Source organism: Marasmius oreades, chromosome 5, assembly GCF_018924745.1.
Source record: "Marasmius oreades isolate 03SP1 chromosome 5, whole genome shotgun sequence".
Taxonomy (NCBI): domain Eukaryota; kingdom Fungi; phylum Basidiomycota; class Agaricomycetes; order Agaricales; family Marasmiaceae; genus Marasmius; species Marasmius oreades.
This window is the reverse complement of record NC_057327.1, coordinates 2,909,475-2,923,921: the sequence shown is the minus strand read 5'-3', so window position 1 is coordinate 2,923,921 and position 14,447 is coordinate 2,909,475. Positions and strand designations below refer to the sequence as shown.

Sequence of the window (14,447 nt, the reverse complement as noted above, 5' to 3'; positions counted from 1 at the left end):
AATGTACCACAAAACGTGTTTTTTTGTTTCGCCCCGTGGTTAGCAGAGAAAAAGCTTCGAATTGTCGCCCGTACATCATAGAGTAAATACCCATAAGTTTACCGAAGTTCACTACCCTCAAAAAAGATCAAAGCTCCAGAACGTCAGTAAGTCCCCGAAAGTCTCGCCAACGAAAGACCTACGAGCTCAGATACCGAGCGTTGAACATTGTCTTGGTATTCCTCTCTTGGATGCGTCTCAGGTGGTCGCAAGTTGAGGTATTCTGACATGAAAACCCGAAGAATGAGGTTCCATCTTCGCATCGTGGGTATGTCAAGCGCATCTGCGTTGTCCTGAAGAGAAGAAATGTGAATCAGAAGTCAGGTACTGAGCAACAACAAGCCGTACTTCTATTCTATGCCAAACCCTTGGGAAGGGCTCTGCAATGAGGTGAAGAATGGGCACTCCCTTCTGGAGGAAAGGAACATGGTCGTCGCCAATATAACCAAACGTAGTCGGGTGTCCTTGTCTTTTCACAAAGAAGCTTTTCCATGTTTGAATTTCAGGTCGTCCGTCCGTCTTCCCATCCTTGTCGTACTCGAAAGCTCCACTATTTCCAAGGCGTGTTTCCGCGGATGATAAAGTATCAAAAAGCCAGGCAGTATCAGGGAAAAATGACCTGATACGCGGTTCAGGGGCGCCGAGAAGGTCGAGAAGAATGAGATGTTCTATCGAGCCAAGTTCTGTGGTGTGTGGGCCTAATAAACGTCGTTTCGTGTTGGGGAGTGTGTAGCTCGTGTGCCATTTTTCAGCTAAATGCCTTCAAAGTATTGGAAAGCATCGAGAGCCTCGAGGTAAATGGGAACTTACCTGGCACCATATATTGAATCCGTGTTCGTCCAATCAAAGAACGCTTCCTCTCCATCGAAGAACACAAGCTGGAGAGTCGTATCCGCTACGTCCTCGTCGTCCTCTTCTCCATCTTCTAACCTCTTACTTCGTTCCTCTAATAGTGGGTTCAAGGCCTCTGCCAGGTCTAGCATCATCGCACATGGCGCTGCGGAGTCGGTTGCACCAACAAACTAGTGGATATTCTCTGTTAATTTCGATCGTCACTGGCAACATGTCCGCGTACTTGGTTCATAGGATAGTTTGAAAAATACTTTGAGTCGAAATGAGCAGCGAGAATGACCCGCTTCGTGGCCGCTGGGTCTTTCGTAGCGATCACGTTTGTGAAGCGTTTCTGACCAATGGGTGTATCGTCTGTGAATTCATCCTCTTCTATATGCCAATCTAAACCCTTGAGGGTAGAGATGATATGACTTCGGACTAGAGTGTTGTTCTCGGTATCCGCTGTAACACATTGTCAATCTCCTTTCGTTGTAACGAGAATTTAGGCAGGAAAACACACGGGCGCGAGGAATTAATATTTTCGAGAGATGTGAGGAGGGATTTGAAGGGTCGATATTCTTCACTGGATCGGTGGTATGTATTAGAGTGTAAATTTGAGAAGAGGAAAGTTCAGTGAATTCTCGTGGGCCTAGAGACGCTTGCCATGTTGGGATTGGGGAGATGAGTAGGAAGGATAAGAGACTTAATGGCAGGCTGTGGGCAAATCCGAGCATGTTGAGGCCCTATGTGTAGCCTGTAGTGGCGGGCGACACGTTTCGAGATGATATCAATAACTAGGCTTGACTTCGGGCCACGATGGCCATTTTCGGTCTCTGGGTAACCTTCATTCTAGCCCATTAATTTCTCTATCTCATTTCATTTTTCACTTCCAGGTAATCAATAAAGCGGGAGGTCTTGTTTATCAGCGCAACTTCGCAGGTCTGCATTGAATTAAACATCCCAGCCATGGTACCAGCTACCGACGTTGACCCATGTTTTCTGTCAAGACGGCCTCGCACAACTTACTTCAAACGAATATCTTGTCCTTGCTGGTACTCTCCATGGTATTCACGCCATTACCAGTAGATTGTCACCCATACCAGGTGCTAGCTCTGGTGCTCAAGTGATTGAAGGAGAAACATTCAAGATGAACATCCTTCTTACTTTGACGGGTACCCCATTATTCATTCGATCCGTAGAGTTGTACTGACTGGAAATTTCGTAGGCACGAAGTTCGTATTGCTTTCATCGCTCGCTGAACCATCTGCAGATGTAACGTTGCAGAAAGTATATGATGTGTATGCAGATGCGGTCATGAAGAATCCCTTTCACACCCCAGAAATGCCTATCAGAATTGAGGGGTTTGATAACAGGATTACTGCTTTGATTGGTAACGGGCACATGGCTTAGAGGTGTCTGGCTCTCTGACAAGCGTCTTCGGAGCGGAAGTTATGCCCTAGCTCATACAGTGAAGCTGTAGTTCAACTTCTCAGTCGTCGGCAATGGTTTTGATGGAGAGGCGGATGCTTTCAAAAACGTTTAGCCATGTAGTCCAGAAGTCCGCTAGAAGTCGAATCTATGTAATCGTTTCTTCAAGCGAAATGTACCATAGCAAGATTATCGCAATATTACCCATATATGGAATTTCTAAATGAATGTCGGGAAGAGCAGCGAGCATCCTCTCATGGGTCCACAAACATCCTCAACGCATCATTGAGCCTCTCGTCATATGCCACATCACTGTCGGGTTTGACGATATCCCACCCCTTTGCATCTGCTCTCCATCTCTTCTCCTTCTTCATTCTCTCCGCTCTGAGTTCGACCTCAGTCTTTGGTGGGTTTTCTAACTCCTCCTTGTTAGGCTCCCTCAGACCGCGTGCGATTGCTCTGGCAGTTTCCAGCTTGGCAGGTAGCGCGTCATAGTACTTCTTCCGCTCCTTCTCTATATCATCGTGCATGGTTGACAAGGAACTGCGATAGAAGACCTCGACCTCCTTTCCCAAATCCAGGTCACCTTTAGGTACTCGTGAAGAGTTGGAGGCTATGTCGTCGAAAAGAGATTTTGGTTCTGGTGGAGGGGGATCGAAAGGGCGTGTGCAGTTCATAACCAGACGGTAGCCTGCTTCAGCTCCAGATTTAACTTTGCGACGTTCATTGAAAAAGTCCCAGATCATATACGGGATTTGTGAGAATCCAAGATAATTTGTGAAGGGAACGAAGAGGATGGGAGGAAGAAGGGGTATGGATGTTGTAGGTGTATTCAAGGCTTCGGTGATTTTCGAATTAGATCTAGAAGTCAACGATGAGGCTTGTTTTTGGGCTTGTATTGGTAAACGATACTGGAGCGCAGCAATGGGCGGAGTACCGGCCGTGAAAGGTGTCAATGATGAAGATGTAGTAGAATTCTCCGGTTCGACGTTTCCTGGGTCCTTCGGGACTTCATCAGGCTCGTCAAATCTCCCATCCATCTCCAGCTCCTGTGAGAGTGCTTCCTCGTGGTCAACGTTCTCAAGTCCCTCAGCCCAGCCTTTTTTCAATCCGGCCATAAACTCCTTCCAAGTCGACCGTCCAACAATGACAATGCCGCCTTCCAATCTTTGCTGTCGAAGCTGAGCAAGTGAGCGAAACGGATAGTTGGGTGGGAATGCATCTGGAGATGGTGCGGGGTCCAGTCCAACGTCTAAACGACGCGACTTGCAGATTTCTTCAGCGATGCGATCCGTTAAGTCTCCGTGTCTTTTGCCAGTGATCATTTCATAGTCTATCGCGGCAGCAACGAAGATAGGCTTTATACAAGTGGGGTTGAGTACTGAAATCACAAAAGAGGAGCTGAGCCCCGACCTTGACGTACTTCCGAAAGTACCTCATGCATTGATCCCAATCCTCGTCTCCTGGCCAGCGTGCAGCGTAAACCGTGACCTTTCGTGGCCACGAGAAGTGATCAGTGGTTTCCTCTGATATGTGCTTCACCTTCTCCACATATTCTTGTCTGATACGTTTACACTGTCGTCTGTCGTAGATGTAATAACCTGTGATACTGGACGTGACGGAGAGAAATATGAGCCAATTTCGAGATGGTAGTTTGGGGCGTTTGTCGAGCCATGACGGTGGGATTCCAGTATATCTGAGGGCTGTTCGTATACCGGATTTTTTGGTTGTGGTTGACGTTAGTGGGTTGGAGGAAGAGCCTTCAGCATGTTGGGTGCTCATGAGCAAACAACTTGGTGACGTTCGTCGAAGTCACTTGAAAAACTTTGGGAGCACGTGGCCTCTTCCTACATTTGCCGGCGCCACGATGGCTGATCGCTCTTCTGCAGAAAGATTCTCTGTATTAGCGTCAAAAGTCCTTTTCGAAGTCCAAATATCGATCAAACGGGCTGTTTCATCTCTCGAAGCTCACTACTCTTCGGCTCTACAAAATCTTCAGTTATCCAAGAGTCAACTACAATCTCTCCCGAACGATAACCTTTTCCTAGGCTTCCTCGTATTTCTCACCGCTTTCTTTGGTGTTTGTTTAGTCGTTTTAGGGAGAAAAACTAGTAAAACTTCCAAGAATGCTCGACCTCATCTTAGACTTTCAGCTTTGCGTTCATTCATTGTTCCCACGCATTCCTCGAAGTTCGATCCTCGATTTGCATCCTTCACTCGTACAGGATTGACTATGGACCTTCCATCCTTTCTCGAGGGAATACTCTCCGGTACCATTGAACTCCGGAATCCTATGCTCCTCCAGGCACTTTTTCGTGATCAGCTCATGGGCGGACGGTGTGGAGGAGTATTACCCCACTCTGGGATACAATGGAAGGTCCGCGTGTTGAAGTGGGTCTATTCTTCACATATAGAAACCAGAGCAGGATCCCTCAACGGTGAGTTCATCCACGTTTTCAAATCCACTTGTTACGGATCGACATATCTACGCACAGTGCAAGAAAGCCCGCAACAGACGGTGTTACTCGATTCTGTTCCGCAGCAAGACATCGAAACTACTCTCTCGGCATTTCTTAGTGGTCTGTGCACCGAAAGGGCCAACATTATCTTTACTGCTCGCAACCCCTGCGTTCGTTTCATGTCTGAGAGCTTCCTCTTCTCCGCGGTTCCGTACATCACTAGAAATTACACTGCTACTCCCCTGTTCTCCTCGCTTGACCATATTATTTCTTACATCTCCGGCTTTCGGGACGTGAAGATCCTCTCTGTTACAAACGATTCAGAAGCGCATGCCCAAAAGCTATATGCAGCGGAGAATGATCTCGTCGAAAAAAACTCATCCAGGATTAGATTTCTTGAACGGCACGGAGAGAGATCGTGGCGAGAGCACAGGTTGAGGCTAGTTTGGGAAGCAGGGCTCCATGAAAGTGGTTTGTTGACTAAATGGGTCATTGTTGTGACGAAGTGAATTGACAAGGCGAGATTCTAATTCTTCAAGTTTTTGTACATTACAGAATTGTATACATCGTAGCAGGAAACGGAGCGCATTCACTTGAAATTCTTAGACGGCGGATACCAGCAAAGTCCAGCAGATCGGAGCAAGCAACAAGTTTAAGCAAGGAGCAAAGCCTTGTAGTGTTTAATCAGTTTTGATGCGTCCGTGGCAGCCTATTCAGTATTAGTGGATATATGCGAGGACGTCCGGGTTACAAATCAAGACACACCTCTTTGTTTCTACAACTTTCTTCGAGTTGCTCACGCGCTTTACCTAAAAACTGTTCGAGGGCCTTCTTCCTCCGAGCAGGATTCTCCTTGACTGGCGAAGGTTCAGATCCGTCTGTACAGTTATCAAACGAGGCATGACAAACGTGTTTGTTCAGCGGAGGCGATGGTTTCTGCTCGATTTGGGAATACATCATCCAAGGGATGATCATACGTATCCAGGAGTTGGTTGATCAATGCCTATATATATAGTATGTCAGTGAGCGTATCAGGAACATAAAACTGCCAACATCTTGTTCGTTCCATAGGGGAATGATATCAGCAACGTATCGTTCGTATGACCACTCGCGTTTCTTCATTTCGAGTAGAGACTCTTCAACGTTGTCGCTGCAACCAAATGAGCAAAGACAAACTCAAGAATCTAGAAACATACAGCTGTCGGACCGCGTCTCGGACGATTTCTTGAGCCAGGTGGCGCCCTGCAGTGTAGATGGCCTTTTTCTGATTTTCATAAGCAGCATTGGCAAGGGTAGTTTTCTTGGCTTGACGCTCTGTTGATTAGATTCCCGGTAAACGTGATTATCTGAGAGTGAGAATGGTGTTATCATGAGCGTACTGTACAAATCCTTGAGAAGTCTGCCTATGCCGGCACTGTCCGTAACGTGTATAGATCAGAAGAGGGAGCCACAGTGAGAACAGAAATACCTCACAAGTCGTCTTCGTCCTCTTCTTGGACTCGAATCTCGTCAAGTACTACTCCGAGGATCTCCTCCTCCTCCTCATTCTTATTACAGAAGGATACTGCTGGTGCTGCTACCCTCGGAGGTCTTGTCCTCTGCGTTTCCTGAGCCGCTTCTGGAGAACAATTACAAGAGATCTTGGTTTTCGGTATTCATGAGTCATATACCTGATACTTTCGGCATTTTCGAACCGGACGCAATCAACAATTTCCCGTCCTTTTTCTTGACAAGGACTTTGGTGATGGTCTGTTGGAGAAACGCGAGCTCGCGCCTAGTCCACCACGTCGTGCGTGACCGTGTCTTTGAGAGGTCACTGTGCGACCGAAATTCCCGAAGTGACGCCTGTTCTTGATCAGCGACAACCTTGACACCGATGGATTGGTATGTCCTTCCGCTCAATAAATCTAATCTTGATCTCAGTGCATTCTTCTACAAGCCTGGAGCTCAATATACATCAGAGAATTTTGAACGACATTGCCGCCAATGTCGGCGAAACTGCAGAAGATATTCGATATGTCAATTCGGCCATCACTTCCACAGTTCAAACTCGAGATTCGGTGACGGGAATAAAGGACGCAGATATGAATGGTATCATAGCTGGAGAGGAACTTCAGAAGGTTTTCATGGTATGCAGAACCCTCCTCTGTTCTGCAACGTTAAGCTACATGGCATGATAGCCAGCGTCTCGGGCACACTGCAATATTGCCTTCGGAGAACTTGTTTCCAATTTTTCTGAATCTCATATTACCGAGGCTGTTGATACCCTGATGCCGATTCTCATTGACATCCTTCGAGACATCCCCAATGTCGACTTCGACAAGAGTCTCTCCTGGGAAGGTAAGTAAACAGCACTAATAAATCTGCTTGGATGGAGTCCTAAAAGTATTCGACAGATTGGGCACTTCCTGACCAATTGGTATATTCGACCATTTCGGCGCTCCTTAGAATCTCCCGCACGCATAAAGAGTACAGCGATGCTACCACAGATGCTATAGTAGCATTCATTCATGGCGTTGTCGAGAAGATTAAAGCATATGACGGTGAGTTTACTTTTTACTTTTCTCGTTCATATCCAATCCTTTGACCTGCTTTATAGCGCTTGACACGCTCACCCAACTTATGCCCGCTCTGCATGGTTTCTATCGTGCAATAAGCTCCAGATACTTCGGTTGGACACTTGATCAATGGGGAAAGCTCTTTACACCCCTCAATGCTATATGCGAACCCAATGTCGTCGATCGATTGAACACTCTACTAGTCGACATCATTCAGTCCGAGGACGAAGATGGCGAAGATGCAGAAACATTACAGTTCGCCCAGACGTTCATGACTCGCTACATATCTTGTGGACGTCCTCTTAGTGGATATTTTATTGTGTGTTGCATCATCGAAACCTCATGGACGATCTTGGCGCAAGTACTTGCTCCACCTGCTACTGCTTTCACCGACAGGAACTCAGAAGCCGCAGCTGCTAATAAGGCTTGGAACTCACTCATGCGTAAAGCTGCAGTCGAAATCGAATCTCCAAGGGAGAATGTAGTCGAAGCCCTGAAGAAAGCGATCAATTATAGCATGCAATGCTTTAACGATCTGCTGATGCAGGTTGAGGAGATGGACACTGAGCCATCGATCGATACATACACATGGGAAACTATGTCCGAGAGCTTGGTACGTACTCCATTCGTACTCTTATCCGTTTTACTGAGTGAATATAGAAACTGGCTACCATCTGTTCGGTGGTCCTCAAGGAAATTAATGACAAGCTGTACCCTCGAATGCTGTTTCTCCTTAGTGATAAATCTCCCATCTGTGATCATCTAGTCCAGGAAGCAGCTTTGAAAGCCGCTACGATCCTCGTTCAGAAGTAAGTCGTCAAACACTGTTTCTCGCAATCCTCTCATTCATTCTGGGGTAGCTTTCCAGACATCGCACCCCAAATGGCATCTCACTTACGACGATTTGTCACTTCGCCCGTGCCTCTCTTTGAGTTTGAGTTTGCAGCAGAATCTCGAGCCCCCCCTCCGCTCGCTGCCGCCGCAAAATGCTTGGCGTTATCCATCAAGGTAAGGCGTCGACTTCAATGTCTATACTGGATGACTGACCCTCCGACAAGAAGGCTCCCGGGGACGACCTCATCATGTCTAACATGTACTCCCTTCTCAATTATATTGCTGCCACAAGCAAGGAAATCTCAGACTCAAACGCGTCGCACGCCATGAATAACCCCCTTCGGAGTTCTGTTGATCGGTCCTCTATCCTATCCACGGATTCCGTAGGTGGTCTATCTGAAGGTGAAAGACGACTTGTTGGAATCACCACCATCTCAGTCGTAACGAAACTCGCACTTGAATTTGATTCCGAAGAGGTCTGTGAACTCTTCTACTTTCGCTGGCTCCAAGCTCAAGTCAAGCAGGTTACACGGCTGACTATCTCTATGCTGCTGCAACGGTTGCGTTCCGCAGAACCAACCGTCGAAGCTGCTATTGCATACAATCTTGTGGATCTGGCCGTGTCAGCGCCCGAAAGTTCATTTGTGGATATAATAAGGATGTTCTCTACAATCAACCGGTCGGCCAATCCTGAAGACCCCAGGTTCTCCAATAACATGGTAAGTGGAATCTATGTGGCATTCCGACCCCTCTCAGCTCTTTTTGCATTCTTGAAGGTCCTAGCCGCGCAAACAAGATTGGCTCAAGAACTCCATCGACGCCCTGAATTATACGAGCTGTACCTTGTCGAGCTTCTAACTCTTTTTTCTGACAAGGGAGTCGCAATCCAAAATGCCAAAATCGCTGATCACCATGCAAAGGTATGTATACAGTCGTTCTGAAAAATGAGTTTGTCTTGAGCCCCCAATCTTCTCATTCACGTTAGATCGACAACATGACTGAACAGCTCGCAGGGTTGCTTCTGCCCATCGATGCACTCCTGTCCCACAAAGACTTTAATCCACAGATCGACACACAACCAACTTTGGTGTCGCTCTTCCGCTGCACTTGGTTCCTCTGCGTTCTATTTCACTTCACTGTAGATGAGAAGGAAGTGAATGCAATGGAGTGGCTGAGGCCTGCGTTGGCACGTATCGCTGTTAAGACTCCTGCGACGGTTTGGGAGGAGTCCCATGAGTCAGTTACAAGTGATGTGGAGTACAACACCGTTATAAAACAAGATTATGCTGAAACGGTGAGTATCTATCAAGTCAGGATAAGTAATTGTCCCTAGAACACCATCACAGGTCATTCAGAAGCACCGCGGTTCACTCACGAAACACATTTCACTTCGCAGCAGTGATATTCGATACCTCTCCTGCGGGCAAGTGATATTCCTGTTGACTATGCTCGACATGGAGAGTATGCGCTCCGCTGCAGGTCTTCCTTCGTCCTTGGTCGGTTACTTTGTGAATGACGTTTTAAATCGACGTCCTGGTTTAAGTGCATGTATGGAATCCATCGCTGAGAAGGTGATTTGTCTTTTCATTGAATTGATACTCGTTTCAATGACAGTTATTGTGTAGGTCATTCGAGGTTCCATCCCAGACTTGAACACGCAAGCGTCACAGCAAGCCCTTCCGGATACGCTCTCTTTTGAACTTCAGAAGCTTCTTATTTTAAGCACACATCGTATAGCGAAGGCTCGGGATGTCGCTTCCAAGTTTCTCAACCGCTTACTGTCCTCATTCCCGTCCTTGATGTGTGATCCACCCTTAGTATTCGCCATCTTGGAAACTCTGACTCTCCTCCGCCGTGCCTGCGAGAACGAGTTTGTCGACGAGGTATAGTTTTTAGTCCTCCTTTCGCCAAATACAGTCTCTGATGAATTGCGTAGTTCAACCCTATCTACGAATATGAGTCTGACAGGATGGATAATATAGCCTTCCAGCTGACTGATAACTATGAGGTCCGCAATGACATACTAGCTCAGTTGCAGAGGAATGCGAATACATGGTTCGAGTTGGCGCTCAGTAGGGCGCCAGTGGAACTACAATCTACCTTACAGGCACGCCAATTGCTATAATTCTTTCATCACATTCTAATTCTTTTGCACAGAAATATCTTGCAGTTGGTCAAACTACCACCGGTCCCTCGGATGCCACAGAGCTAGGTGCTTCCATAGCAGAACAATTCGCCAAATCTGTTGGCCCCGTGAGTCGCCAACTCAGTACGTTTGACATCTTGCGGGCTTTGTGCGTGGTGTTAATTTTCTCATTAGTGGCACTCTCGAACTTGTCTCCCTGGAAAACCGACAAAGCCAAAGTTCTTGCCAGTCAAATTGCTAGCAAGTCGTACTTCTCTGGCGAAGTTGCAGGTCTCAGGTTGGCCAGTCGATCTGGTGAATGTCTTGCTCTCTTCTCTGGGCCGTCCTTGCTTATATCTTCAATAGTTTCGGAACAAATTGAACTGCTACCTCCTGAGCACGCTCCTTCTGCAGAAATCGGTGCCTTGAAAGACAAACTTTCACGTTCGATGAAAGAGATCAGAGGCAAGTCTAGCAGTTTGACTGTGCAAGATATGAAGCGACTGTTGTTCCGCTGCGCTGCCACCTTGATTTCATTGCCACAGGTGATTCTGGTTTCTGTTTTCATTCATGGTCAATACTAAAAGGTTTCGTGTCAGTGCGATTACGAACTATTACACTACCTTGTTTCTCTCCCTTTCGAAGTTTCCACGCCTTCTTCCATTTCTGCCGCCATCGAGGTTTGGACCTGGGTCATTGCAGAGAAGCCAACCGTTGAGGTCGCGATAATGGGTGAAATTGTCTCCGCATGGTCCGATACGATCCGACTTGAAAAAGGGTTGTTTTCGCCGAGTATCAAGTATCTTGTCTCACTTCACTGTAGTTTATTGGCCCTGAAACTTCTCTTTCTCAGCCACGAAGATCCCTTCTTTCACCCTATCAGTTACAGCCCCACCACCAAGGAGGAGATCGACCGGGATGGAAACAACGCCCGTCGCCTGATTAATCCACATTCACTCGTGTTACAGATGCTCTTCAGTCGGTTACAAGCTGCAAGATACAGGCGTCCTGGGGTGATGTTCTTGATCCAACATCTGGTGCTGCGATCAGCAAGGGCACATAAATCTTTGAGGTTGGGATCTTCGATGCTTCAGATTTGAACTGGCGCTGACACGCAATTCTAGCACCCATGCTCTTGCGCGTGAAGCCCGCTTCTCTTTCCTCTCCTTTGGTTTTGAGACCCTGAGGAGTTCACACCTCGATTCTGTTTGTGAGAGCACTTTACGGGAAAGTTTATACGGCGCTGCCTATTCGTGGTTCTCTGTCCGTCCCCAGTAGGTTCAGAACAGTACTTTCCCACCTTCAGGACATACTTATTACGTCTCTCAGATGGTCCTATGGATCCAACCGCGTCCAGCTTGACGCGGATGTACGGGTCCTCTCAGAATTCTTGTCATACCTTCAAACGGATTCTATCCGATCGACGTTGGCTATCACAAGCTTAGCGCCCGTTCTGTTGACCTCGCGTGCTGCTTGTGAGTCGTCAAGGCCACCTAGAGTCGCTGAATTGGAACATTGACTTTTTCCCAAGATTACTCCGGTCGTCTCAAAGAAATGAATCATCCACTTCGGCTGTTGGTCGAAAACGAACTTTTCCGTCTCTCTGTTTGGGCCAATCCTATCATTGATCCAAAGCGTGGCGCAGATCATGTCAGCACGATAGTTGAAGTAAACCCTTCCATTGCTACATTGCGTACCGCTTATTGTGTTTCAGCATTCCTGGACGAGTGTCGTTCGGACGGTTTGGCACATCGACCCAGCAATCTCGATTCACTTTGCGGAACGATTCAAGGTGCCCAGCTTGCGCAATGAAGTGGCCAAACTTGTTCGATCCTCCTGCGTCGACGTTCTCGGAGTCCCGGAAGCTATCGGGTTTTTGTTAGGAGACAGGATGGAACCCATCATAAACAGAGACCTAAAGGTATGTCATGAGCAAAATCCTCTGATGAGTTGGTTTACAGTAGGCGTTCACAGCTTCTCATATTATGGGCGCCCGTACCGCCCGTAATAGCCAACACTTTCTTCGAACCACGATACAAAAATGACCCGCTTGTCCTGCAATATGCTCATCGAGTACTGGAGCAACATCCCGTTGACCTTACCTTCTTCTATGTTCCGCAAATGGTTCAAGCTCTTCGATATGATGAACTCGGCAAGTCATTTCAACTACTTCAGCAGGCGCAAGAGCTCATCCTCTCCTTGTAGGATACGTATCACGATTCATTTACGAAACAGCGAAGATTTCGCAACTTTTCTGCCACCAGATCATCTGGAACATGAAAGCGAACACTCACAAGGACGATGCTGGAGAAGAGGTTAGTGTCATTCAATTCCGTACTGGTACAAAGCCTTGAAATGAAAAATTCAGGAGGATCCACTCAAGCCTACTCTGGACGCCATGGTCGATATGATAGTGCATTCGCTGTCCGGAGACGCGCGAAGTTTCTACGACCGCGAATTTGGATTCTTCCATGAAGTTACCTCAATATCTGGGAAGCTAAAGCCGTTCATTACTAAACCAAAGCCAGAGAAAAAAGTGAGACTTCGTCCGAGTCTCTGTTGAAGTTAGAGGTAACCCTTTGTGTCAGGCCAAAATAGATGAAGAAATGTCGAAGATTGTGGTCGACGTGGGGGTCTATCTTCCGAGTAATCCCGATGGAGTTGTGATAGACATTGACAAGAAGTCAGGTCGCCCTTTACAGAGTCATGCCAAGGTCTGTGGAGCCAATGAAATATCTGCTTTGTTGACGGTCCTGCTAGGCACCGTTTATGGCGACATTCAAAGTTCGAAAGGAAAAAGTGGTGATTGACCGTGACCCTGATTCTCTTCTCGATAGCGATGGCGCTGGCGTCGAGAAACGCGAGGAATACGAGGTCTGGCAGCAAGCTATCTTCAAAGTCGGAGATGATTGCAGGCAGGACGTACTTGCTTTGCAGATCATAGCCATGTTCAAGAATATCTTCACGAGTGTCGGTCTGACCCTTTATCTCTTCCCCTATCGAGTCATCGCCACTGCTCCTGGGGTGAGTTGAAGTGTTTCTCCTTTCTCCGATGGTTTCATAATGTTGAGTTAGTGCGGAGTAATCGACGTTGTCCCGAATTCCACCTCCCGCGACGAAATGGGGCGATCGAAGGTTAACGATTTATCGGGCTTCTTTGCATCAAAATATGGCGGACAGAATGCTGTTGCCTTCCAGCAAGCTCGCTTGAATTTCATACAATCTATGGCAGCGTACTCCGTAGCTTCCTACATCCTCCAGATCAAAGATCGTCACAATGGGAATATCATGATAGACGGCGAAGGTCACATTGTTCACATAGGTATGGACTCCTCCTCACGTATCGAGTCTGGCTTCTGAAATACCTCCAAGACTTTGGTTTTCTATTTGACATAGATGAGTACTCTATTTTTTTCCACCTCCTTCCGTTTTGACTTACAGTACAACGATGGCGTTAACTACGTCCCGGAGTGAGTGATTCGTGTTTTCGAGGTTATACATCTGACCTTTTGTTGCAGGGCGTGAAATTTGAGCCATCGTCATTCAAACTAAACCGCGAGATGATCGACCTAATGGGCGGTCGATACTCCCAAGGTTACCATATCTTCCAACAGCTGACTGTCAAGGCTTTTCTTGCCATCCGGCCTCATGCTGATCAGATCGTGGACATGGTACAATTAATGCTCAACTCAAGCTTGCCTTCATTCAAGGGAGAAGGAACAATTAAGAGACTTCGAGACCGATTTGCACTGGGTTTGAATGAACGACAGGCGGCTGAGTATATGATGGGTGTCATTAAGAACGCACAAGAGAACATACGGAGTACAGCTTACGATGCGTTCCAGTTGGTAAGTCGTCGTGTATTGCATCTCGTTCCATGTTTACGATCCGTGTGACCCCCACAGATGCAAAACGGTTCGTTTAAGTGACTGTGTTTCGACGTCGCTCTGCTTATGTTTTGATCAGGCATTCCGTACAAGGGGAGTTTACTACCACTAACCAACTAACGATTTCAACGACGACATGAGGTTAGATGGAACTGAATATGGCACGATGGATTCGTGTTGGCTTTACATACTATATACAGTTGAACCTCCCATAATGCATATATAACTTTTTTTTTTGCCTTCACCAAATTCACAGTACCCGGTTACCTTTCTCAAGCTCACTGGT

The 14,447-nt window shown here is 47.1% G+C and overlaps 6 protein-coding genes across 8 annotated transcripts; 3 read left to right on the top strand and 3 right to left on the bottom strand.

Moving 5' to 3' along the window:
- Positions 1–43: 43 nt before the first annotated feature.
- E1B28_009119 (uncharacterized protein) lies at positions 44–1,662 on the bottom strand. Of its 2 annotated transcripts, none has more exons than XM_043153985.1 (6): positions 1,391–1,662; positions 1,115–1,332; positions 850–1,061; positions 388–799; positions 183–332; positions 44–133 (listed from the first exon to the last, which is right to left on the bottom strand). In XM_043153985.1, exons 1-6 carry the CDS (start codon positions 1,602–1,604, stop codon positions 128–130), a joined length of 1,212 nt encoding a protein of 403 aa, XP_043009271.1. In that variant the 5' UTR covers positions 1,605–1,662; the 3' UTR covers positions 44–127. The 2 variants fall into 2 exon arrangements, with proteins under 2 accessions (XP_043009271.1, XP_043009272.1); XM_043153986.1 differs by having other exon boundaries at positions 44–111.
- Positions 1,663–1,686: 24 nt separating this feature from the next.
- E1B28_009118 (uncharacterized protein) lies at positions 1,687–2,280 on the top strand (the record flags this gene model as incomplete). Its single annotated transcript, XM_043153984.1, has 4 exons — positions 1,687–1,707; positions 1,764–1,809; positions 1,878–2,042; positions 2,096–2,280. The coding sequence occupies 4 exons, from the start codon at positions 1,687–1,689 to the stop codon at positions 2,278–2,280; spliced, it is 417 nt and encodes a 138-aa protein (XP_043009270.1).
- Positions 2,281–2,552: 272 nt separating this feature from the next.
- E1B28_009117 (uncharacterized protein) lies at positions 2,553–4,101 on the bottom strand (the record flags this gene model as incomplete). Its single annotated transcript, XM_043153983.1, has 2 exons — positions 3,712–4,101; positions 2,553–3,656 (listed from the first exon to the last, which is right to left on the bottom strand). The coding sequence occupies exons 1-2, from the start codon at positions 4,078–4,080 to the stop codon at positions 2,553–2,555; spliced, it is 1,473 nt and encodes a 490-aa protein (XP_043009269.1). The 5' UTR covers positions 4,081–4,101.
- A 56-nt stretch (positions 4,102–4,157) lies between these two features.
- On the top strand, positions 4,158–5,274 carry E1B28_009116 (uncharacterized protein). The gene has a single exon (XM_043153982.1). It carries the CDS (start codon positions 4,166–4,168, stop codon positions 5,264–5,266), a length of 1,101 nt encoding a protein of 366 aa, XP_043009268.1. The 5' UTR covers positions 4,158–4,165; the 3' UTR covers positions 5,267–5,274.
- Positions 5,275–6,567, bottom strand: E1B28_009115 (uncharacterized protein). 2 transcript variants are annotated; one of them, XM_043153980.1, is made up of 8 exons: positions 6,428–6,567; positions 6,231–6,375; positions 6,137–6,171; positions 5,954–6,071; positions 5,811–5,907; positions 5,667–5,760; positions 5,523–5,614; positions 5,275–5,466 (listed from the first exon to the last, which is right to left on the bottom strand). In XM_043153980.1, the coding sequence occupies exons 1-8, from the start codon at positions 6,441–6,443 to the stop codon at positions 5,410–5,412; spliced, it is 654 nt and encodes a 217-aa protein (XP_043009266.1). In that variant the 5' UTR covers positions 6,444–6,567; the 3' UTR covers positions 5,275–5,409. The 2 variants fall into 2 exon arrangements, with proteins under 2 accessions (XP_043009266.1, XP_043009267.1); XM_043153981.1 differs by having other exon boundaries at positions 5,523–5,760.
- A 35-nt stretch (positions 6,568–6,602) lies between these two features.
- On the top strand, positions 6,603–14,443 carry E1B28_009114 (uncharacterized protein). Its single transcript, XM_043153979.1, has 34 exons — positions 6,603–6,641; positions 6,697–6,886; positions 6,938–7,097; positions 7,154–7,300; positions 7,357–7,928; positions 7,976–8,124; positions 8,176–8,323; positions 8,374–8,625; positions 8,674–8,868; positions 8,926–9,069; positions 9,135–9,443; positions 9,496–9,720; positions 9,775–10,032; positions 10,086–10,256; positions 10,307–10,418; positions 10,470–10,589; positions 10,641–10,819; positions 10,874–11,073; positions 11,128–11,346; positions 11,399–11,548; positions 11,604–11,749; positions 11,806–11,942; positions 11,989–12,195; positions 12,249–12,426; positions 12,480–12,589; positions 12,643–12,810; positions 12,863–12,988; positions 13,035–13,298; positions 13,350–13,596; positions 13,647–13,670; positions 13,737–13,744; positions 13,793–14,122; positions 14,180–14,189; positions 14,241–14,443. The coding sequence occupies exons 1-34, from the start codon at positions 6,634–6,636 to the stop codon at positions 14,279–14,281; spliced, it is 5,904 nt and encodes a 1,967-aa protein (XP_043009265.1). The 5' UTR covers positions 6,603–6,633; the 3' UTR covers positions 14,282–14,443.
- Positions 14,444–14,447: the final 4 nt, after the last annotated feature.